This window comes from Manacus candei, unplaced genomic scaffold (assembly GCF_025592945.1).
Source record: "Manacus candei isolate 608988 ecotype Guabito, Panama unplaced genomic scaffold, ASM2559294v1 h1tg000031l, whole genome shotgun sequence".
Taxonomy (NCBI): Eukaryota; Metazoa; Chordata; class Aves; order Passeriformes; family Pipridae; genus Manacus; species Manacus candei.
Genome location: NW_026138079.1, coordinates 1577529 through 1603767, shown reverse-complemented (window position 1 = coordinate 1603767; position 26239 = coordinate 1577529). Strand labels below are relative to the sequence as shown.

Genomic DNA, 26239 nt, shown 5'->3' with positions numbered 1-26239 from the left:
TGTGTTTTACCTTCTCGATGCCTCTACAGTGTTTCTGCAGATTTCTGTGCTGTTGAAACACTGAAACCCCCCCCAAAAAATTCTTGTTTTGGCCACATTAGAAAATTTGATTGAAAAAATAACATATCTTTTTTATGTATTATATATTAATATAGTAATATATAATTATATATTAATATAAAAAATATAATATATTAAATTTATAAAATTATATTCATTAAATATATTATATATGTTTTATATATTAATATATACACTATATTAAATTTATAAAGTAATTTTTAATTTATATAATATAAATTTAAATATAAATATAAATATTAAATTTATAAAATATTTTATAAAACATAAGATATTAATATCTAATATTAATATAAGATACAAAATATATTTTGATGTATTATATATTAATATGGTAATGTTATATATTGGCTGTATAAAAACTATTTTAAAAATCTAAAATGAATCTATAAAATATAAGATGTTAAATTTATAAAATTATATTCACTAAATATATTATAAATATTTTATATATATTAATATATAATATATTAAATTTATAAAGTAATTTTTAATTTATATAATATAAATTTAAATATAGATATAAATATTAGATTTATAAAATATTTTTATAAAATATAAGATATTAATATCTAATATTAATATATAAAATAACCTTTTATGTATTATATATTCAATATATTGATATTATATATTGGCTGTATAAAAAACTATTTTAAAAATCTAAAATGACTTCTTTTTGGCAACATCACTGCTCTTGGGGAGGCAATAAAAATATATTTACAAGTAATTTTGTTCAGTGAAGCCAAGTGTAGTGCATTAAATTGGGGTCAGATCACTCCCAGCAGATGTTTCCAGCTGCTCTTCATTTTCTCAGCCAAATAGCAGGAAAAAAAAATAAACATTTAAAATGTGGCTGGTGATTTCCTGCGTGGAAATTGTATTTTTGGTACTTGCTGGGACATCCCCAGAAGTGAAGTTCAGTGAGAAAGGTGTGAAAAGAGCAGCTGGACTCTCCCTCGGGTATAAAAAAACAATAAATCTGATTTTTCCCATCGTTTTTTCCTCTTTTTAAAAGCAAAATAAGCACCTTGATGCTGAAAGCGAGGCAGAGGGATTTTTGCTTTATAAAGGAACGTATCTTGATTTATATTTTGAAGTATTGACACCCTTGGACACTGTTCCAGGGGTTCAGAGAACACCAGACACAGTTAAAGGATCACAATTTGAACAGGCAAGGTCAGGAACACACTTTTTTTTGTCCTAAACCCTCAGGAAGGTTTCAGGTTAAGGAGGGAACAGTGAATGTGACTCCCAGAATTCTGCTAAAAAGGGGTTCTTTCTTTTTTTTTTAAAAGGCTCAGACAAAAAGAAAAAACACGAAGGGGAAGGAGGGAGCAAAAATCCTGAAATATTTCACCATCGAAGAATCCCAGAATGGTTTGGGTTGGAAGGGGAGTTAAGGATCATCTTCTTCCAACCCCTGCCATGGGCAGGGACACCTTCCACCAGCCCAGGTTGTTCCAGGTCCAGCCTGGCCTTGGACACTTCCAGGGATCCAGGGGCAGCCACAGCTTCTCTGGGAATTCCATTCCAGCCCTCACCACCACATTCCTTCCCAATATCCCATCTCTCCCTGCCCTCTGGCAGTTTGAAGCCATTCCCCTTGTCCTGTCCCTCCAGCCCTTGGAAATAGTCTCTCTCCATCTTTCCTGGAGCCCCTTCAGGCCCTGCAAGGCCACAATCAGGTCCCCCCAAAGCTTCTCCTCTCCAGGCTGAACAATCCCAGCTCTCCCAGCCTTTCCTCCCAGCAGAGCTGCTCCAGCCCTGGAAATCCTGGGCTCAGCACCTGACAATGGGGGTCTCACAGCTGGACCCATCAGAAGGTGATTTTTCCCCCTTGTCTCTTGTGGGGTTTGGTATCAGTCGAATGACACAACTCAGTCATGGCTGTGTTGATAATATTGGTTTACTCTTCCTTATCCTTCTTAACCCTTGGCCTGAAGCTTGGCCACAGCATGGAATGGTTTGGGCTGGAAGGGACTTGAAGGATCATCCCCTTCCACCCCCTGCCATGGGCAGGGACACCTTCCACCAGCCCAGGTGGCTCCAAGCCCCGTCCAACCTGGCCTTGGACACTTCCAGGGATCCAGGGGCAGCCACAGCTTCTCTGGGCAACCTGGGCCAGGGCCTCCCCACCCTCCCAGCCAGGAATTCCTTCCCAATATCCCATCTATCCCTGCCCTCTGGCAGTTTGAAGCCATTCCCCCTTGTCCTGTCCCTCCAGCCCTTGGAAATAGTCTCTCTCCAGCTTTCCTGGAGCCCCTTCAGGCCCTGCAAGGCCACAATCAGGTCACCCCAAAGCTTCTCCTCTCCAGGCTGAACAATCCCAGCTCTCCCAGCCTTTCCTCCCAGCAGAGCTGCTCCAGCCCTGGAAATCCTGGGCATTAAGGACCGAAGGAGAAACGACAGCACGGAGCAGCAGCTGATTTCCATCTCCACAATCCACCAGTGGAGGTGCTTTGGGGAGAAGGGAATGCTAAACAAAGGGCAGGGGCCCAGATTAGCCAAGGGCACAAAACCTGGAGCCAGGAGCAGGCGGGAAAACGGGAGAACCAACCCCCAGGGGCTGTTTGTGCCCTCGGCCTGACCTTGAGCTGCTGCAGTCCTGGGGGTTTGTTACACAAACATCGGAGTTCTGCCCTTCCAGGGTCACAGGAGGGGCAGGAATGCACAGTCCCCCTGCATGGACTGGAGGGGGATTGGGGCTGTTCATCCTGCAGGAAAGGAGGGTCCAGGGAGAGCTGAGAGCCCCTTCCAGGGCCTAAAGGGGCTCCAGGAGAGCTGGAGAGGGACTGGGGACAAGGGATGGAGGGACAGGACACGGGGAATGGCTTCCCAGTGCCAGAGGGCAGGGTTAGATGGGATATTGGGAAGGAATTCCTGGCTGGGAGGGTGGGGAGACCCTGGCAGAGGTTGCCCCTGGATCCCTGGAAGTGTCCAAGGCCAGGTTGGACGGGGCTTGGACCAACGTGGAATAGTGGAAGGTGTCCCTGCCCATGGCAGGGGGTGGAACAGGATGATCCCTAATTCCCCTTCCAACCCAAACCATCCTGGGATTCTTTGATGGTCAAAGTCAAACCAAACTTCGTTCCTTAGAAAAAATATTTCAGGATTTTTGCTCCCTCCTTCCCCTTCATGTTTTTTTTTTGTCTGAGCCTCTTAAAACAAAGAAAGAACCCCTTTTTAGCAGAATTCTGGGAGTCACATTCACTGTTCCCTCCTTAACCTGAAACCTTCCTGAGGGTTTAGGACAAAAAAGTGTGTTCCTGACCTTGCCTGTTCAAACTGTGATCCTTTAACTACATCTGGTGTTCTCTGAACCCCTGGAACAGTGTCCATCTTAAAGGTCCTTTCCAACCCAAATCATCCTGGGATTCTGTGATTAACCCAAAAGCACATCCAGAGCCCCAGGGCAGCTGGAATGGTTCAAATCCCTGCCTGTGCTGCTTTTCCCGTTCTCTGCCAGCCCCTGCCAAAAATAAACTCCCACACTGGCCCGGGAAGGAGCCTCTGAGGTCCTGCCTGGCATTTCAGCAGAACAAAAGGACAATTCCAGTGGGAAAAATGCCAGGGATTTATCTCCTGATAACAACCAGCCCTACCCAGGAGGCAGGAACAGCAGCAGCACCACCAGGGCTAGTGGGAACAGGCTGAACATCCCACAAACTGATAACTGGGAATGCTGGGATAAGGGAAAAGTGATAAAAAGGATCACAACAGAGTCAGGCAGACAAAAAGAAAACTGGGAAGGAGGTGGAGAGGGAGAGAAAATCCCATTCCTTGAGGATTCATCATCCTGCCTGTCTCGCCCACCCACCCATTTGGATGTCTGGAAGTGCTGCTTCCTCTGAGCCTTCCAAAATTCAGGCATCTAATTTAGCTTAAATTTGCTGGATCCCACCCCTGGAGATGAGTTTTCAGCTGGGGGACAAAAAAAAAACCCCAAAGACCAGAGTGGATTTTTCCCGGTGTGGAGCTGTAGGGAAAAGGGGATGGATGTTGGGAAAAGGGGATGTTGCCTTTGGCTGCATCGAGGCTGGCACTTCCATGGAATGCTGGCAGCATTCCAGCCATGGCACAAGGCAGGGAATGTGGTCCTGAAGAGCTCCCTGCAAAAACCTGGTGCTCCACTGCCATTTTTGCTGCCCCTGCATCCCTGGAAGTGTCCAAGGCCAAGCTTTGGAGCAACCTGGGATAGTGGAAGGTGTTGCTGCCCGTGGGATCATAAAATCCCAGGATGGTTTGGGTTGGGAGGGACCTTAAATCCCATCCAGTGCCACCCCTGCCATGGGCAGGGACACCTTCCACCAGCCCAGGTGGCTCCAAGTTTATCCAACCTGGCCTTGGACACTTCCAGGGATTCAGGAGCAGCCACAGCTTCCCTGGGAATTCTATCCCAGGGCCTCCCCACCCTCACAGGGAAGAGGGAAAGCCAAGTTTTATTTGGAGACAGGGAAACAGAAGTTTAGAGCAGCATCTCCAGGCCCTGTAAGCAAAGCACCAAAAAAAAACACAGAACTAAAACGCTGCTCCCCACTCAAAAACCAAATATCTGACCAGAAAACACATCAGCTGGGATGTGGAAATGCCAGTGGGATTTGGGGGGCTTTTTTTGTCCAAGATTAAGGCTTTTGGCCAGAGCTGGGCCCGAAAGAGAAACAAGGAAACAAGGAGGAGAAGGTGAGAAAAGGAATTAACTTTTCACCTGTGAGGCTCCACCTGAGCACAGGCCACCTCTAAGCCGGTTGTTGTGGGATCAGGGATTAGGGGAATTAGGCTAAAGGTCGAGTTTACCTACAAAGAGGGCGTTAATTGAGACAATTTAGGGCTCTTCTCATGCTGAACATGAGCTCAGGCTGAGCTCCAGCAGAAACAGGGAAACTCTCGTTCCCTCACATTTGAACATCCTGGGAAGTTGATGCCTCCCAGCCTGGCCATAAATTAGCCAATAATTTCATTATGAAGGCCTTTCCCACCCTGCCAGGCTCGTGAAATTCAAGTTTTCTTGTTCCAAACGCTGCTGGAATCACCTCACTGGGATTATTTTGCTCTGTCAGGTTTCCTAATTCCCGTGTTGGATAAAAATCTCTGTTGAAAATTGTTCTGTGGATGCTCCTGGTCCTCGGGAGCGTTCAGGAATTAACAATGGGGGGATATTTTTGTGTGCTGAGCAGTGCCCACAGCTCCAAGGGGTCACATCCAGCCGGGAATTCCAACCCTCCACAGATAAAAGAGAGGAAAATAAACCTGAAGCTGCAAATTCCTGGAATGATGGAATGGTTGGGGTGGGAAGGGACCTCAAAGATCATCACAGCGAGCCACTAAAAGCTGGTGATGCACAGGGAGAAATTCTCCTTCATTCAGGAGCAACTCGGTGGCAATAAATTATTTCCCTTTGTCCAGTTAATTTACAAATAAGGAGGAACAAAAGGCCCAAACTCAGCCCTGTTAATTCCATGAAATATCCACTTAAAATTGGATTTTGGGATCACAGCCTGCCCAGCATTTCTACTGAGCATTTCTACAGTACCTGCCCTTCCAGTCCTGACACAGATCAGAAATAAATAAACTATTAAGTTATAATTCTGTGAAGAGAACAAAGCAAACAGAGTGCAGGGGAAAATTCAAATGTGAGATGTCTTGCAACACATTTAGAGAGGCTGTAGATTTACTGATATTCACCTTATTTACATTAAAGAGATTAAAGATTAAATTTATGTGCGAAGGTGCTCTTAAAAGAAGAGAAAAATAAACCAATTTGGGGATTTTACAGCATTTCTGTTGCCTTGGGCCAGGCCCCTCGTGGTGTGGTGGGTATTTCCAGCCACAGGTGCTCTTATAAAAAAAAATAATCCCTAAAATCCAGTGAAATTAGGAAGGAAAAAATGCAAAATACGAGTTTATTTTCTCAAATAGATCTCCCTGAGAATAAAGCCACTCCAGGAGACATGGGATTTAGCAGAATGTGGGGCAGGGCAAGGAAAATTAAATGTAAAAATAGAGAGGGAAATGGAAAAATAAAGAGGGAAATGTAAAAATAAAGAGAGAAATGTCAAAATAAAGAGGGAAATGTGAAAATAAAGAGGGAAATGTGAAAATAAAGAGGGGAATGTGAAACTAAAGAGGGAAATGTAAAAAAAAAAAGAGGAAATATGAAAATAAAGAGGGGAAATGTGAAAATAAAAAGGGGAAATGTAAAACAAAGAGGGAAATGTAAAACTAAAGAGGGAAATGTGAAAATAAAAAGGGAAAATGTAAAAATAAGGAGGGAAATGTAAAACTAAAGAGGGAAATGTAAAAAAAAAGAGGGAAATGTGAAAATAAAGAGAGAAATGTAAAAATAAAGAGGGAAAATGTAAAAATAAAGAGGGAAATGTAAAATAAAGAGGAAAATGTGAATATAAAGAGGGAAAATGTAAAAATAAAGAGGCAAATGTGAAAACAAAGAGGGGCATTAACTTGTGGATTGAAAGACTGACAAACTTCAGCTGCACCTGAGCAGGGTTTAAATTCCTCTTGCCCAGTTTGGGACCATTTTCCTGCCCAGGTAATTCCATGTTTCACGAGTCAGGCTTGGGTTGTGTCTCACTCCAAGCAACATTTGTTGCCTTTTTTAGGGAACGAATTATCCCCTTTTTTTAGGGAGCAATCCTTTCTCCAGAGGGTTGGGAGGGTTCCCTGGCAGGGGTTGCCCGGAGAAGCCGCCCCTGGCTCATCCCTGGAATTGTCCAAGGCCAGGTTGGAGCCCCCTGTGCTGATCCCTCCCCCTGCTCCTCCTCCAGAAATTTGAATTTCCAGGATTCTTTTCCCACCCAAAACCTGCCGAGGGTTGAAGGAAACCAGGAGCCCTCGAGGTGGACAGAGGAGAAATCAGAGCTGGGAGTCACCACCCAGTTCCAGAGCAGTGATTCCAACCCCAAATTCCCCGGAGTTCCTGCCCTGTCCCTGCATCCACGGGAACATTCCCGGGTCACGAGCAGGCCCCAAATGCTCTTAAACTGTTTATCCTGTCACAAGAATTGGGGTTAAATCCCCCCCTGCTCCTCCTAATCCCCCTTTAATGAGGGGGCTGAGCCTTCTGCAGGGAGAGCGGAATTCCGGCGGCCCTTTGGAATTCTTGCAGGGAATTATAGAACAAAGGGGGCTTGTATTCCCAAATATTTTATGGGCCTGGGAAAAACAGATTAACTGGTGTTTTGGTGCTACCTCCTGGTTTACACTTCAGTTCTGCTCCCCCTGCAACGCACGGATGTGCTGCTGCAATTTATGTGTCAAAACTATGGATAAAACCTCTCTATATTTATAGAAAAATTGTATATTTATATATGGGTTTGTATATTTATTACATATATAAATATTTGTGTGAAATATTTATGTAAAATATTGGTATAAAATATTTATATAAATATATATATTTACATAAAACCTATATTTAAATATAGTTATATTTCTATAAAAACGATATATCTATATATAGTTTTATGTATTTATTACACATATATTTATATATAGTTATATGAAATATTTATATAAACATATCTTTATGTAAAACTATATTTAAATATAGATATATTTATATAAAACCTATATATTGATATATAGCTTTATATATTTATTATATATAAATAATTATATAAAATATTTATATGAACATATATATTTATGTAAAACTATATTTAAGTATAGTTATATTTATATAAAACCTATATATTTATATATAATTTTATGTATTTATTACATGTATAAATATTAATATAAAACATTGATATAAAATATTGATATAAACATATATATTTATATAAAACCTATATTTAAATATAGATATATTTATATAAAACCTATATATTTATATATAGCTTTATATATTTATTATATATAAATAATTATATAAAATATTTATATGAACATATATATTTATGTAGAACTATATTTAAATATAGTTGTATTTATATAAAAACTATATATTTATATATATTTTATGCATTATATATATAAATACTGATATAAAATATTGATATAAAATATTGATATAAAATATTTACATAAACATATATATTTATATAAAACCTGTGTTTAAATATAGTTATATTTATATAAAAACTATATATTTAAATATGGTTTTATATATTTATTACATATATTACAATATTTATATAAAAATATTGATGTAAAATATTTACATAAACATATATATTTATATAAAACTATATTTAAATATATTTCTATAAAAAGATATATTTATATATAGTTTTATGTATTTATCACATATATATAAATGTTGATATAAAAATATTGATATAAAATATTTATATAAATATATATATTTACATAAAACCTATATTTAAATATAGTTATATAAAAACTATATATTTATATATTGTTTTATGTATTTATTATATATAAATATTGATATAAAATATTGGTATAAAATATTTATATAAACATATATAGTTATATAAAATCTGTATTTAAATATAGCTATATTTATATAAAAATGATATATTTATATATAGTTTCATATATTTATTATATATAAATATTTGTATAAAATATTGATACCAAATACTCATATAAACATATATATTTATATGAACTATATTTAAATATAGTTATATTTATATAAAACTATATATTTATATATAGTTTCCTATATCTATTATACATAAATATTGATATAAAATATTTATATAAAATATATATTTGTATAAAAATATATTTAAATATTGTTATATTTATTTAATATATATACTTATATCTATATAAAAACTGTACCATTATATCTATATAAAAACTTAATAGTTATATCTGTATAAAAACCCTATATATATATAGTTACATAGATATAAAAACTCTGTGTATAAAATACCTGGGATTTGTGCTGCAAGCAGATAGGAAATACTCAAATAATAAAGAAGTTATTTTATGCAGCTTCAGGGGGTAAAGAAAATAAGTTGCCAGTGACATTCCCAAATTAAATCAGGGGGGAAAAGTGAAAGTTAAAAGAGCATGGGGGGGGGGAATTTCACCTCCAATAATTTGGGATGTTTTGATCCACACAGAAAATAATTCAAATAAAAAAGAATATCAGCTCCAGTGGGAAAGTGTCCTGGAAGAGCAGTGAAAAACTGGATATAAGGCCCTTCCCTTCCTGGGCTGAATTCCAGTCCAAGGCTCTTCCCCATCCTGCTCTGCCCTCCTTGTTAAACGAGGAGAAAAGGAATATTTCTAATTAAAGTGGGGTTTTTAACGAATCCCTGCAAACCCAGCGGCTCCAACCCCGAGATTCCTCAACACAGGGACTGTTCCTGAGGTCCTGGATCCCGGGGAATGCCCATCCTGGGAAAAGAGGCTTTTCCTGAGGGCTCAGTGGCATTTTTTTATTTCCTCAGGCAGCACAAGCTCCATAATATTTTTTTTAGGATCTATTTTGATCCTGGTTTGAGTTTCCTCTGCCACGTTACGAAAAGAAACTTGATTATTTTTATTTTTATTTTTTTTTACAAAACTGTTCCCCAAACAGCCCCTGGTTTAAAAGTCACCCATTTGCCAGCACACAAATGAGGGCTTTTCTGAAACCCCAGTGAATATTTAACTTTTTAAGTGCCCCAGCTGAATAACTCAGAGCAGGGAGACTCCAACCCTGCTCGGGCTGACTTTGCTCTGGGACAGTTTTTATTCCTGCTCTGTTTGGAACCTTCACAAACACCCCAAAATTTCAGCAGGTGGAGAGAAATAAAAAAAAAAAAAAAAATAAAGGGAAATTTCCCCCCTTGGAATTTCTGTCTGCTGGGAGAAGCCAATAATTTCAGGAAGGAATTAACCCCCAAGGTGGGTGTCATTGAGGGCAGCTGGGAAAGGGTCACTCAGTTCTTGTTGAGTTTTTATCAGCAAATAATTTCTCAGGGAATAATTCCTCTGGGAATAATCAGGAGGGGAATGGAAACACACACACACGAGGTCCTGAGCACGGGGTGACACTTCAGTCCCGAGCAAGAAAATAATCCTGGCACCTTCACAGGGCACTGATTGACTTGGGCACAGGCAGAGGGAGAGGAAATTCCCTGCTTTTTGTAGGAATCGTGCTTTTTATGGGATATCCTGAGTGGGAAGGGATGCCCAGGGATGATCCAGCCCGGCAGCCTTGCAGGATTTCAACTCACAAAGAGGCAGAAATGTGATTTTTTTTTTATGGATCTGGAAGAAAGGCCAAAGAGAGTCCCCGGGAGGAACCTGTCAAGGTGAGGAGCCCAAAAAAAGGAGGAATTGTTTGTGGAATGGGAACAATCACGAGGTTGTTTAATCCTCTTCCTGTGAAGGGAGCAGCAAAGTGCTGGAGTGAACGGATTGGGAATGGGAGAAGACATGGAATCATGGAATTATGCAATGGTTTGGCTTGGAAGGCACCTTAAAAATCATCTCATTCCATCCCCTGCTCATTCCATTTTTATTTCAGGAAGGCCATTTGCAAAGTTGCCCCTGAATTTATTAATGATTTTAGTTATATTTAGTTATGTTTTCCAACTAATTGGTGCAATCCCTTTCTTTCCCTCCCCCACAAAATCCTTAACCACACTCTAATTTTACATTGGTGAGTCCTGGAGATGGGTTTGTTGTTCACCTACATGAAAAACATCAGTTAAACCTCAAATTCAACAGGGGGCAGGAAAATTCCCTGGCACAGCTGCAGGACAATCACCTCATCCCAGAGTCCCAGGATCCCCAAGGTTGGAAGAGCCCTCCAGGATCCTCCAGTCCCACCATTCCCCAGCGCCACCAGGATCACCCCTAATGCATCCAATCCATCCCCAGGGGCCACATCCAGACACCTGGGGGACATTTCCAGGGAAGTTGCTGCAGAAACAGAATCTCTCCCACAGGATTTAGGGACTGAAGGCAGGAGCAGCCAAGGAAAGCTCCCATCCCTGCCCCTGCTCGGGCCCATCCCAGGGAAGAGCAGCCTTTGGAAGGAGCCCAAGCTCCAGGAGCAGAGGGCATGGCTGGAATTTGGGCCCAGGCTGATCTCCCCAGGAGCCTCTGCTGGTTCCAGGCAGCAGGAATTCCAAGCTGTGCCTTTCCTGGCTCAGGAAAGGGTTCCCTGTGCAAGGAAGGGCTTACCCAGCACGGGACTTTAAGCTTGGGCCTAAAGCCAAACCCACGGTGAGGGGCTTTACTGGGGCACTGAGGGAGAGGAAAGAACAGCAGGAAAAGCTCCAGGAACCTTGGAGGACGTTGCCTTCATTTCAAAAGGGTGTTTTTGGCCTAAAACAAACCCTCAGACCTCAGGGATCTGCCCTGAGAATGAAGAGATGCCCCAGGCCTGGACAACCCGGGGTGCTCGGGGAGTTTTAGGACTTCCAAAATATGGACAAAAAGATGATTCCAGGAAGTGTCTGCCCAGAGGGGTTGAGGACTCCCCATCCCTGGAAGTGTCCAAGGCCAGGTTGGAGCACCCTGGGCTGGTGGAAGGTGTCCCTGCCCATGGCAGGGGGTGGCACTGGGTGAGCTTTGAGGTCCCTCCCAACTCAAACCAGTCTGGGATTCTGAGTATGAGGAGATCGTACAGAAAAAAATAAATTAGATGCAACTTCATGTTTCTGATCACTTCTTTCTCTCTGTTGGTTTGTGTCTTTCTGGAACAGGACTTGGACTGTCAGTTCTCTGAATCCCAGAATTACCAGGGTTGGGAGAGCCCTCCAGGATCATCCAGTGCCACCCTCACCCAGCACCACCAGGATCACCCCCAATCCATGGCCCCAAGGGCCACATCCAGACACCTCTGGGACACTCCCAGACACAGGGACTCCACCACCTCCCTGGGACACTTATTCCAAGGCCTGACCACTCCTGCAGGGAAAAATTGCTTGTAATCCCTAATCTGAGCCTGCCCTGGTGCAGTTTGAGGCCATTCCCTCTCCTCCTTTCCCTTGGACATGGCAGCACAGCCCGACCCCCCTCCCTGCCCCCTCCTGTCAGGGAGCTGGGGAGAGCAATGAGGTCCCCCCTGAGCCTCCTCTTCTCCAGATAAACCCCCCCAGCTCCCTCAGCCATTTTTAAAACCATAAAATCCCAGAATGGGTTGGGTTGGAAGGGACCTCAAAGCCCATCCAGTTCCCATCCAGTTCTACCCCTCAAAAAAAAACCCCTGTCCCGGTGCCCCCACCACACACAGGAACCCGAGGAGTTATGGAAGGAATCTGGAATGCCAACCCCTCTTAAGCTGCATTAGGGAACCTGGAATTGCCATATTCCAGCTGGAATCAAAAATAAAATAAAATAAGGGAGCTGTGAGAGGGCAAATCCCCTCCCCGGGAGAGGAGCCAACTTCCTGCTTTGTCCCAAGCCTTGGGAACAGAACCACAAACACAGGTCAGGGGTTTTTTTTGGCCAGCTCTGTGTTGTCAAAGAACACAAATCACTGCTCACACACAGGAGGGAACCAGCAGAGCCCAGTGGGGCTGCACTGGTCTTACTGGGCAGCCCAGTCCTGCCCAGCTTTGCTCGGGGACTGGGGTGGGCAGATCCAGCCTCCTGTGCTGCTCCTGCATTAATTCCTCCCTGTTCTGGGATAACTTTCACAGAACCACGGGATGAAGGTGGGAAAAGACCTCTGAGACCATCAAATCCAAGCTCTGACCACCCAGAAATCTTTGATTTCCCTTCCTGAGGTGGCTGAAACACCGAGCTCCTGGTGGGAATCTGCACTAAAAAAGGACAATAAACCTGGATTTTGGTGCAGGGCCTGGGTTATTCTCTGTACAAGCCACTGTTTTACACCCTGAGGAGCAAAAAAATCCACATTTGAAGCCCAAACACCTCTCAGTGATGGAACTGTCAATGATTATATTGAGCACCAGGTGTGGCACAAATCCCTCAGTCCAGGCAAGGAGGTTTTCCAGGGGTTTGAGCTCCTGCTGCCCACAGACTCCTTTACCTACAGAAGTTCAGCTGGTATTTTAAATCTAACTTATATATAAAGCCCAGAAAAGGAGATTTTTTTTTATATGAAACCCCCATTACCACTGAAGTTGGACACAGTGACCGTGGGTTTTGGGGGCAGGGAGGCAGAACTTGCTGTTCCCATGGGTTTTTTCTCCCAGTAAAGCTTTTAAATCCTCATTTATCAGCACTTTTCATAATTCTGCCCAGCTCCATGTCAAGTCAGCCCAGGATATCTCAGGGATGGTGCAAGGAAATTCTGCTTCAGACAAGTGAAATATTAGGAATGAAATAACTCCCTGAACGAAAAGAAATGATTTGGTGACCAAAAAGTCCCAAAACTGAATAAATCCCGTTGCTTTTCACTGGATAAAATCCATTACCTTGTGCTCATGGTCAGCTTTTGCTGTGATCCATCTAACCCTGAAACCAAGGAAGGAATGTTCTGGAAGATGAGCAATCCCAGGGAAGGCCCTGTGCTCCAACTGGGTTGTTTGGCACAGATAAATCCCAAGAAACCCTGGGAATTATGAAATCTGCTGTTGTGATTCTGGCAGTTGAGTCCTCTACGTATAAATAATCAGATAATCATTTTAATTTAGAAATAAACTTCTAAGTCAGAGGTAAATCTGACATTGCTTAAAATTACCAGAGTCATTTTAGTCAGAGTTTGACTCTGTTTAAGGGTCAAATCAGGGCATCTACAGAAGTTTCCTGATAAATAAAGGGAGAAAAAAAAGCCTTTGGAGACGTCACAAGGTGAATTCCCAAAGGACCAACTGCAAAGGACATCTGGGTGACCTTTGAGAACATTTGCCTTTGAGGACACCAGGAATATCAAGTTTGGTTATCTAAAGAAAATATAAGATATTGTTTCCTGGGAAATGGAAACGGAGGGAGCAGCTCGTGGAAGATTTAAAGGAATTCTGACCTTGCTTTGCTCTTCCAGCCAAGGAGCCTCAGGAATTCTCTTCCTGAGCCTTAAAACTTGATTACTTTATTTACTTTATGACTGAAAAGACCCCCAAGCATTTTAATTTTGGCCTTGTATCGTGTTCCCAGGTAGGGAAGCTGCCAGGATCATTCCAGCTCTATCCCTGTATGGTTTTCCTGGGCATTTTCTCCTGTTATGGGCCTTATTTTTACATTTCTCTCCAACAAAGAGAACCAGGTACAAGCAAGGAATTAGGGCCAGGCCAGGCCACAATTGCAATTTTAATTTAAATTGAATTTCATTTTAATTTTAACCAGCCCAGTAGTCACTCCCCAGTTTCTAGTGGTGTTAGAGGAGGGTGAAGTTTCAAACAGAGGTTTGAAGGATCAGGGAGATCATGGATAATATATTTATATTATCAGCCCTGGCTGCACGTGGAATTAAACACACAGTAATCCCCAAATTCCAGAGTCCACCCTGACCCATACTGGAATCCACTCTCCCCTTTTTTTCCCCACCAAAACACATGAAAAGCTATTTAAGCCCAGCCTTGGGGACCTGCTCTTAAAACCCATTTTAAGCCACTGCCCAGAACTTCCAGACTCCCTCTTTTTACACCCCTTTTCCTGCTACCAAGAGCAGGACAGAGGGAAAGCAAGAGCTAATTCAGTCTCCACTCCCAAAATCGAGCTCCAGGGGAGGGAAAATATTCCAGCTTTGCAGTGTTTCTCCACTAAAATTATGGGGTTATTTTCTAGGCAGCCTTAAGTCAAAAATGCTCCTCCTTCCTCCTTCTGTCTTTATTCATTCACAAATATTTTCCCAAATCCTGATATTTGGGGGCACAGGGACACAACAGATGCTTTTATTCTTAGTTTGGGTTGCTCTCTAATTTTGGCCACGTTTTTCTGCCATGACCTGTGTGCTGGCACTGAGTTTAATTTCAATTTTAAGGCCAATTCTGGCTGGCAGAAGCAGCCTCAGCCAGCTCAGGAGCTGCAGGATGTGCATGAGAAAAGGTCTCAAATGTCTTCTGCTTCTCTGCTTTTATTTCCTGAGCTTTAGGGTCACTCTGAGAAAAAATATCCCCCCCTGCCCCATGCTTTTAGTCCAGAAGGGCCAAAGAAGAGGGAAGAAACCCCCTCAGGGTGGTTCCTACACACAGAATATTCCCATTTGTGGATGGCTGCCGTTTCCAGTGATTTTGGTGGGATTGCAGGCACAGGTTAGAAAGAAGTTCTAAAGCTCTGATCCATAAAATACCAGAAATTAGTTGCATTTTTGTCCCCTTTTTGTCCATGACCCCGAAAACCTTCCCTGCCCAAACACACCCGACCCGGGTGTTGTTTCCCGACTCTGAATTCAGCCCGGCCAAAGTTCGGGGCAGTTATCCGAATATCACCCATAATTCACGGCAGGAAACCCCCGGATCCCGCTGGGAATTCCATTTCCCAGCCTCTCCTCTCTCAGCCCCTGGGATGTGAACCCTTCTCCCTGTTTTGGGAGGTGTAAAAATCCTCTGGCAGCTCCTCTATGCCGGCGATTCCCGAAGGAATGAGGAGCCACGGGGGAGTTTAAATCGGGCATTAATAACCAAATCACCTTAGCCAGGCTGGATTTTGCCTGCCGGATTTAAATGCCCCTCATCCCAGGAGCTTCCAGGGGCTCCTGGAAGAGGGAATTCCCCCCTTCCCCCCCGGATATTCCCTCGTACCTTGACGAAGAGGGAGATGTCGTGCTCCTGCTTCTCCTCCTCCTCCTCCTCCTCCTCCTCCTCCTCCTCGGGGGTTGCCGGCGAGCCCGTCTCGTTCTCCTCGTCCTCCGCCCGACCCCTCACTCCGTTCAGGCTCCGACCCCACTCGCTCTGGGGGTCCGGGGCCCCTCTTTCCGCTGCCTCGGGGGTCGCGTCCCCCGCTCCTGTCCCCCGCTCGGGCTCCGCTCCGTCCGCGCCGTCGGGGCCGCCCGGAGACCGGGGAGCGCCCTGGGGCTCCAGCGCCGGCTCCGCTTCCCCCCGGCTCCCGGGAGCCTCCTCCAGCCCCGCCGGGGCCGCTCCCTCCTCGGGGATTGTCCCTGGCGGGGCTTCCTCCCGCACCGCATCCCCGGGGACTGTCCCCGCCGGGGTTTCCTCCTGTCCCACATCCTCAGGGATTGGCCCCGCCGGGGCAGCTCTCTCCTCGGGGACTGTCCCCGCCGGGGCTGCATCCTGCCCCGCACCCGCAGGGATTGTCCCCGCCGGGGTTTCCTCCTGCCCCGCATCCTCAGGGATTGGCCCCGGCGGGGCCACATCCTGCCCCGCATCCTCGGGGACTGTCCCAGCCGGGGTTTCCTCCGGTCCCACATCCTCAGGGATTGGCCCCGGTGGGGCTACATCCTGCCCCGCACCCGCAGGGATTGTCCCCGCCGGGGTTTCCTCCTGCCCCGCATCCCCAGGAATTGTCCCCGAGGGGGCCGCATCCTGCCCCGCATCCTCGGGGATTGTCCCTGCCGGGGTTTCCTCCTGCCCCGCATCCCCAGGAATTGTCCCCGAGGGGGCCGCATCCTGCACTGCGTTCTCAGGGATTGTCCCCACCGGGGTTTCCTCCTGTCCCGCATCCTCAGGGATTGTCCCTGCCGGGGTTTCCTCCCGCACCTCCTCGGGCCCTGTCCCAGCCGGGGCTTCTTCCCGCACCGCATCCTCCGGGTCTATCCCCGACGGGGCTCCCTCCCGCCCCGCATCCTCAGGGACTGTCCCCGCAGGGACTCCCTCCTGCCCCTCAGCCTCTGGGACTGTCCCCAGCGCATCCTCGGGCTCTGTCCCAGCCGGGCTTTCCTCCCGCACCGCATCCTCGGGGATTGTCCCCGCCGGGGCCGCCCCTTCCTCAGGGACTGTCCCAGCCGGGCTTTCCTCCCGCCCCTCATCCTGCGGGACCGGCTCCCTCGGGGCTGCCTCCCGCACATCCCCGGGGACTGTTCCCAGCGCTTCCTCAGGGACTGCGCCCGTCGGGGCTGCCTCCTGCACCTCATCCTGGGGGCCTGCCCCCTCTGCTTCCCCGAGCTCTGTCCCCTCTGCTTCCCCGGGTTCTGTCCCCTCTGGGACCGCCTGTCCTAGTGCCTCCCCGGGCTCTGTCCCCGACGAGACTGTTCCCTCTCCGGGTTCTGTCCCCGACGGGACTGTCCCCTCTGCCTCCCCGGGCTCTGTCCCCTCCGCCTCTCGGGGCTCTGTCCCCTCTGGGACCGCCAGTCCTAGCGCCTGCCCGGGCTCTATTCCCGACGGGACTGTCCTTTCTGCCTCTGGGGGCTCTGTTCCCGACAGGACTGTCCCCTCTGCCTCTCCAAGCTCTGTCCCCGACGGGACTGTCCCCTTTGCCTCCCCAAGGTCTGTCCCCGACGGGTCTATCCCCTCTGCCTCTGGGGGCTCTGTCCCCGACGGGACTGTCCCCTCCCCGGGCTCTGTCCCCGACAGGACTGTCCCCTCTGCCTCTGAGGGCTCTGTCCCCGACCGGGCTGTCCCCTCTGCTTCTGCCGGGACTGTCGCCGCCTCCTCGGGCTCTTTCTCTGTCGGGGCTTCCTCCCTCACCGCCTCCTCGGGCTCTTTCTCTGTCGGGGTTTCCTCCCTCACCGCCCCCTCGGGCTCTGCCCCCCCCGGGACCACCGCCACGTCCTCGGGCTCTGTCCCCATCGGGGACAGAGCCCCGGCCGCGTCCTCGGGCTCTTTCCCTACCGGGGCCCCTTCTTCGTGCTCCGTCCCCGCCGGGGCCACCCCCGCGTCCTCGGGCTCTGTCCCGTTCGGCCCCTCGGCCGTGTCCCGGGGCTCTGTCCCCGCCGCTGCCGCCTCTCCATCCCCCGTCCCCGCCGCTGCCACCGCCTCTCCCTCGGGCTCTGCCCTGCCCGGCGCGGAGCCCTCGGGCTCGTCCGCCCCTCCCGGCTCCCCCCGTGGCATCTCCGAGCCCCCCGGGCTGTCGCCACCGGGGGCTCGCTGCTCCTCTCCCGATCCCCCCGGTCCTTGGGGGGATCCGCTCCCCGTCCCTGCGCCGTCCCCGGGGGGCTCCAGCCCCGCACCCCCTCTCGGCCCCTCACCGGGAGGGTCCGGGGGCTCCGCCGCCCCCTCGGGGGTCACCCCGGGCTGCGCTTCCTCATCTCCTCCTCTTCCTCCTCCCCGCGGGACATCGCTCCCCTCCGGCGGCCGCCCTGGGCTCTCCGCCATCCCGGAGAACGGGGACGAGCTGGGACGAGCGGGAAGCAGGGCAGGATCCGGCGGGATCAGCGCCGGCCACCGACGGGGGGGACGGGACGGGGGGAGGCGGAGCCTGCGCACGGTGCCCCCGGGGCGGCGGCCGACGGTGCCCCGCTCCTCCTCCTCCTCCTCCCGCACCTCCTCTTTCTGCCGCTCCTCCTCCTCCCGCACCTCCCCCGCACACGGCACAGCCTCTCCCCGCTCCCGCCGCTCCTCGCCCCGCTCAGTCCCTTCTCCAGCGATTTTTTGGATGGGCAGTGGCGGGGGGTCCGCCCAAAAAGCTTCTCTGTGTGTGCGTGTGTGTGTGTGTTTGTCCCCCCCTCCAGCGACCCCACTGCAAAAGGAACACCTGCCAAGCACCCGCTGCCCTCCCGGGCATCCCCTGGCACCCCAAACCCCCCCGAACCCCTTTTCTTCCCCCCTTCGGGGCTGTCGCACCCTCGCCGCGGTGTCCCCGCACCCCCCTGTCCCTGCTCCTCTCACCTGCTGCCCGAGGCTTTCCCGGCCGCCAGGACGAGGAGGCAGGTGCCGTTTTCCAAATCCAGGTTTATGAAGACACCCCTCTCACACCCTCACCCACCCCTCTGACCGTCTGGAACCGCCACGGCCTCGACAACCCGTTAAAAAAAAAATCCGGGAAATCAGCCTTTGAGCCGCTCTAAACATCGGCGAGGAGGGAAACGTGTTCCCTCGTCAAAGGGAACATCGAAACACTCCGTGTAGAAAAACAAACCACCGAGATTTGCATATTTATAAGTGGTTTTCATTCACGTGCCTCGATCCTCCGTGAGTCCGCATTTAAATGGGGTGGGAAAGAAACAACTTTTCCGTTGGGTAAAGGAAAAGAATCCTCATTTTCTGGGTGCAGGCAGAAGAGTGGAGGCAGAGTTACCTGCCAGAGCTACCCTAGTTAAAAAAATGCAGTTAAACAGTTCTACATCAGTGTCTATAAATCCACTTTTTATATATATATTTGAGAAGGGGAAGAGGGGACACGGAACAAGGGTTTGGAATGGGTGGGAAGGGGGAAGGTGCAGCCCACGGGAGGTGGGAAATCCTATGGAATAAATCATCCCAGCAGGTCAAAAACCTGCTCAGCCAAAAAAAAAAAAGGGGCAAGTAAAGGAATGATCCTGCAGCTCTTTTGTGTTTGCCCCGGGGTGCTTTGGTAGGGAGACAACGGAACGGAGGCTGCTGTGGTCAGAAGGGATGCTTCTGGAAAATTTAGGAACAGAGGCTCCAGAAAATTTAGGAACAGGGGTTCAGGAAGATTTAGGAACAGGGACTCAGGAAGATTTAGGAACAGGGGTTCAGGAAGATTTAGAAATAGGAGCTCATGAAATTTAGGAAGAGGGGCTCATGAAGGTTTAGGAACAGGGGCTTGGGAAGATTTGGGACAGAAGCTCCTGAAGATTTAGGAACAGGGGTTCAGGAAGATTTAGGAACAGAGGCTCATGAAGGTTTAGGAACAGGGACTCATGAAGATTTAGGAACTGGGGCTCAGGAAGATTTGGGACAGAAGCTCCTGAAGATTTAGGAACAGGGGTTCAGGAAGATTTAGGAACAGAGGCTCATGAAGGTTTAGGAACAGGGACTCATGAAGATTTAGGAACTGGGGCTCAGGAAGATTTAGGAACAGGAGCTCATGGAATTTAGGAACAGAAGCTCCTGAAGATTTAAGAACAGGGGTTCAGGAAGAGTCAGGAACGGAAACTCCTGAAGATTCAGGAACAGGGGCTCACGAAATTTAGGAACAGGGGTTCAGGAAGATTTAGGAATGGTTCAGGAAGGTTTAGGAACAGGGGCTCATGAAGATTTAGGAACAGGAGCTCATGAAGGTTTAGGAACAGGGGCTCAGCACCTGACAATGGGGGTCTTGCAGCTGGACCCATCCTAAGGTGATTTTCCCCCTTGTCTCTTGTGGGGTTTGGTATCAGTAGAATGACACAACTCAGTCATGGCTGTGTTGATAATATTGGTTTACTCTTCCTTATCCTTCTTAACCCTTGGCCCGAAGCTTGGCCACAGCATGGAATGGTTTGGGCTGGAAGGGACCTGAAGGATCATCCCCTTCCACCCCCTGCCATGGGCAGGGACACCTTCCACCAGCACAGGTTGCTCCAAGTCCAACCTGGCCTTGGACACTTCCAGGGATCCAGGGGCAGCCACAGCTTCTCTGGGAAACCTGGGCCAGGGCCTCCCCACCCTCCCAGCCAGGAATTCCTTCCCAATATCCCATCTCTCCCTGCCCTCTGCCAGTTTGAAGCCATTCCCCCTTGTCCTGCCATTCCATCCCTTGGAAATAGTCTCTCTCCATCTTTCCTGGAGCCCCTTCAGGCCCTGCAAGGCCACAATCAGGTCACCCCAAAGCTTCTCCTCTCCAGGCTGAACAATCCCAGCTCTCCCAGCCTTTCCTCCCAGCAGAGCTGCTCCAGCCCTGGGATCCTCTTGGTTCCTGCTCTGGCCTCTCTCCAGCAGCTCCCTGTCCTTGCTGGGCTGTTCCCCAGGTGTCACACAAGTCCCATTTCCACAACTTTCAGACATGACCCAGAGCCCATCCCATGAAGTCCCCGACCTGTCACAGGCCCCTGGCTGGAAAAACAAGGCTCAGCTCAGGATTTTAGGGTGGGAAGGAACAACCAAGCAACATTCCTGGCATAGAAATGGTGGGAATTTTGCAGAACTGGTGGCAGGTTATGGACACAGCACCGAAATCAGCTGGGGATGGTTATGGACAACGCTCTGAGGGACAGGAGGGAGTGTTGGGGTGTCCTGGGCAGGGCCAGGGCTGGGACTGGATGATCCTTGGGGGTCCTTCCAGCTCAGGAATTCTATGACAGGCCCTGCCAGCCCAGTCCCTCCCAAGTTTGCCCCGGGATCTGATCTGCTGGGAGCACAGGAGAGATGTCTGGCTGTGCCCCCTTCCCTTAGCCATCAACACCACGAGCCCATTTTTCCTTCCTTTACCTCTTCCCTGCTCTCCATTTCCACGAGGGGAGGATTTCAAGGCCAAAAACAACAACAACAAAAAACCCCCTTTCAGTGATAAACAGTCCCCGATTGTTACCAGCGCTCGTTTAAGCCTAACAAAAGCTTAGCTCTTTAAATATCCAGAGTTTAAGGACTAACAGCTTTAAGGACAACAGTCGTCGATTATCTTCGGAGGGGACAAATTTACTCCGGGTCACCGCTTTTATGGGGGGCTGAAGGAAGAGTTTGGATCAGAACCTGCTGCGTTTTAACTCGAGTCCACGAACAGAGATTTTTTGTCCTTCTGCTCCTGGTGGTTTGAAACTCCCAAGAATCTAATTTTTAAGTTCAAGCCCCCCTCCCACAGTTTGCCCCTGTGAGAGGGTTTAGTGATGGTATGGACTTGATACCTTTTTCACCCCACGTAGAGTTTTCAGACAAAACACAACCATTCGTTATTGGGGGAAGGGGAAAAATATTTACAAGAGAGATTTGATCCATTGTCAATACTTTTATACCATAGTAGAGATAACTAAGATTGTATATAATGTATTGTAATATTTATTTGTACAATCATTGTAGTATATTCCCTTTCCCCCCATTGTGTAGTATCTGAAAAACCATCTCACACTACGTTGAGATGTGGGAGGAAGTTTAAACTAGAAAATCAAATTTTAGAACTCTCAAACCGTAAAACTACTGGAGCCCAGAACTCCAATTTGGAGGTTCCCATTCCACGAGGTTCCCGAGCCAGAGAGATAAAATCGGAGCCCCTCCTTGCTCCTTGTCACCCTCCGGCATCCCGGTTTCCCAAAGGCAGCTTTGGAAACATTCCCATCGTCTCCCTGCCGGTGGAATCCCGGCGCTCGGGCTGCTCTGGGCGCTCAGGGCTCTCCCCCTCCGCCTCCGCCACTTAATTACAATTAATCTCTCCCGCTCCATCTCCAAGCTCTTTACGCCCCATCTGTCTCTGGGGCAGCTCCTCGGCTAATAAATATGATTTTCCCCGGCTCCGGGCAGGATTAATTCACACCTTCCCCAGTTAAAAGATGAGCGCAGGTAATTAAACCCCCCAGACGTTAAACATTAGTGACAACACCGAGATCCCTTCGCAGTCTGGCAGGGAACAAGTTTTATCCCCGGGGGTTATTAATTAATTAATCGCTGCTCGCTTGGATTATTGGAGCTTCTTCTCCTTCCCTGGCTGTCCAGGTTGTTGCAGGTCCAAGCTGAGGTTTTTTTAGCAGCCGGAGGTAAAGAAAAAATTCCTTTATCTTCGGGTGTTTTGTGGGAAATAGAGGGAAGAAGAGCCTCTGGAATTTGGGTGGCATTCAATTGTGTTCCCTGGAGGGATTTGTCAGATTAAACACAGCCAGGTACAAACCCCGTGTCCGAGGGTTTAACTGGAACTTCCACAAATTGCTTGTGGTATAAAACATTATCCCATGTGAGAATATTAATAGAATATTATGAATATTAATATAAATCCCGACTGATGAATATGAATATGAATATATATGAATATAAATCCCGACTGATTTATGACTATAATATTACATACGACTAATAACATATATAATATATAATATATAATATATATAATATATATACTATATAATATATCTAATATTATAATATATAATATATCTATAATATTATATATAATATAATATAGTCATAATATTATGACTATAATATTATGACTATTGGAGTATAATATGACTATAATATTATGACTATTAGGAGTATATTGACAACAAACCTTTCAAAACCCAACAAAACCCCTATTTTTTTCCCCTCTATTTTTTAGGCACTTAAAACCTGCTCATCTTCCAAAAGAATCTTCGATTTTCCCATAATATTATGACTATAATATTATGAATATTCACACAAGAATACGAATGCTCAGCCCTTGGAGATGGAAAAAAATAAGGACCCCGAAACTTCATAAATATTTTCTGTAATGTTTTTAAAATGTTATTTCGACTGTGGAAAAGACAAAGTTGGGAGTAGAAAAGACAAAGTTGGGAGTGGAAAAACACCATTGGAGGGTTGGAATTTCTTCCTGCTTTCCAGAGGCTGTGTTTGTCCTGGGTTTCTTAGTTTTCCAAGGAGAATTTGAGGTGATATTCCATTAATTTGGGGTGATATTCCATTAATTTGGGGCGGAGAGGGTGTCCCACAATAAGAGGGAGCTGAAGAGCAGCTGGGGGGGTGATGCCATCTGTATTTAGAGTTCTGAGCTTCCCAGCCCTAAGCTGATTAAGGGCAATCCCTTCCCTTCCCAGCTGCCTCGGGAAAGGTGGGAATGTGCGAGGGAGGAGGGGGAGAGCTCCTTGCCGGGCTGGGAAGCGCAGAATTCCAACCTTCCTCCAGAAAAACCAGGAGAAAAAGGAGATGCACCTTCATTCCGGGTATCCCAGGCCCCCTTCTCCTCCTGGTCCTCAATTCCCAACATCCCACAGAGCAGCCTGGGTTTAAATCCCGACTGATTTAATCCTGAATCCTTCCCCAGCAGGTTAAAAAACAGGAGTATATTGACAACAAAGCTTTCAAAACCCAACAAAACCCCGATTTTTTTTTCCCCTCTATTTTTTGAGCACTTAAAACCCACTCATCCTCCAAAAGAATCTTTGATTTTCCCATTTTTCCCCACCTTTTCCTTACATTTTGCTTTAAAAGCACAGCTGCAATGAAGAATTAACCCCCTCCACGTGCCTCGGGTGAGGCAGCAAACACGTGTTTTATTTTTATTGTGGTTTTTGGGGGGTTTTGTTGGGTTTTTTTTATTGTCAGGTATCATTTTGAAATAAAACATTTCTAAATAAATAGTTTCCAATAAAACGGTGGTTTGGAATTAACTTGGAAGCATCGAGGTCCTGGAAGGTCTGGAGAATGTCCTGGAATGTTGTTTTGTTTCCTCACTGAATTAAGTCCAGCTTAACAAGCACCACGAGCTCGGTTTTATTTTGGACAACTCCAGGCTTTGGATCCTTCCAAATTCCCTCCTCCACTTCCAAATTCCTCCCAATTCCAACTCCAAAGCCGTGACTCGTTCTGCAACCAAAATTAAATAGAGAAACCCAGTGGGTCATATTTCTTTTTTTTTTCCTGTCTTATAAACTCTGCTTTTCTCACTTTTTGCTTTAAAATATATTTTAAATAATTTGTAAATATATAACGCATTCAAATATATATTTTATATATTATAAAATATATTATATAAAACCATAAAATATATATTTTATAAATTATATTTTTATTATTTATATATTTATATATTTATATAAAATTATAATATATAATAATATATATTTACATTTATATTTAAAAATTATATTTATATTTATAGTATATTTATATTTATTCATAATAGATATTTATAATATACAAAATAGATATTTTATATATTATAAAATATAAATATATATTTAAATGTAAAATATAAATATATAATATAGTAAAATATTTAAAATATATATATAAAGTCTATATTATATATTATATATTATAAAGTATAAATATAAATATATAAATACATATATATAAATACATATTATATAATATAAAATATAAGTATAAAATATAAATATATATTTAAATATAAAATATAAATATATAATATATTAAAATATTTAAAAATATATATCTATAAAAAGTCTATGAAGCCTCAGTTAGATCCAACAGAGCTTTTTAGTGTGGAACTGGAAATAACTCAAAATTTTTTTTAAGCTCCAAGAGAGATTTTTTTCCCCGTCTTATAAACTCTACTTTTCTCACTTTTTGCTTTAAAATATATTTTTAATAATTTTAAAATATATAAATCATTAAAATATATATTTCATATATTATAAAATATAAATATATTTATATTTATATATCATAAAATATAAATATACATATTCATATATATAATATATAATAATATATAATAAAATATATATTAGAAAATATAATTATAAATATATAAATATATATCATATAATATAAAATACAAATATAAAAATATAAATATATATTTAAATATAAAATACAAATATATAATCTATTAAAATATTTTAAATATATATGTCTATAAAAAGTCTATGAAGCCTCAGTTAGATCCAACAGAGCTTTTTTAGTGTGGAACTGGAAATAACTCCAAGTTTTTTTAAGCTCTGAGAGATTTTCTTCACTTTTAATAATGGATTGTCTTGAACTCTGTTATTTTAACTCCCATTTCAAACCACTGTCATTTGTTTTAAATAAATAAATTTTAAATAAACCAGTTTCCTGGTTTATTGTGCTTGTTGCTTCTCGGAATAATCTCTTGAAATACAATCCCCAGCCACAGCTCCTTTCAGTTTGATTTTTTTTTTAATACTCTTGTTTGAAATTTATATCTCGTTTTAAATCTCAATTTTTTATACCCTTGTTTTAAATTTCACTTCACCTCTCACAGCTTTTTTTTCCCCCCACGTAAAACAGAGTCACATTCTCAACCAATTCCACTTGAACTTGCATTTTAATATTAATATTAATTTTTTTTTTTTGGAAATTGGGAGAACTTTTAAATTTATTTAGCTTTTAAAAGAACTACTCAGGGACAGGGTTTAGGGGTGATGATGGTGGGACTGGATGGTCCTGAAGGTCTCTTCCAGCCCTGAGGATTCTCTGACAATGATAGATTTTGGGAATAAAACTTGGGATATTTCAGGCCAGCCCGGAGATGCTCTGAGCTGCTGCCAGAGGGAAGTTCCCCGGGCACTCAAGGTCCACTAATCTTTCACTAATGTTCATTTTTCACTAGTATTCATTTTATTTCATGTTATTTGCACACAGGTTATGCCACAATCTTTTCCTTTTTCCTTTTTCCTTTTTCCTTTTTCCTTTTTCCTTTTTCCTTTTTCCTTTTTCCTTTTTCCTTTTTCCTTTTTCCTTTTCCTTTTTTCCTCTTCCTCTTTCCTTTCTCTCTTTTTCCTTTCTCTCTTTCTCTCTTTTTTCTTTCTTTTCTCTCTCTCTCTTTCTTTCTCTCTTTCTTTCTCTGTTTTTTCCTGTTTCCCTTCCTTTTTCTCTTTTCTTTTCTTTTCTTTTCTTTTCTTTTCTTTTCTTTTCTTTTCTTT

At 45.0% G+C, this 26239-nt stretch overlaps 1 protein-coding gene across 1 annotated transcript in view; it reads right to left on the bottom strand.

Moving 5' to 3' along the window:
- CLIC6 (chloride intracellular channel 6) overlaps window positions 1–17741 on the bottom strand; it is a 28628-nt gene extending 10887 nt beyond the window's left edge. Inside the window, exons 1-2 of the mRNA XM_051791203.1 lie at window positions 17073–17741; window positions 15669–16973 (exon numbers count right to left, since the gene is read on the bottom strand). Of these exons, the coding sequence (XP_051647163.1) occupies window positions 15669–16973; window positions 17073–17612 (1845 nt within the window). The 5' untranslated portion in view covers window positions 17613–17741. The remainder of the gene's footprint in view (window positions 1–15668; window positions 16974–17072) is intronic.
- Between the last annotated feature and the right edge of the window lie 8498 nt (window positions 17742–26239).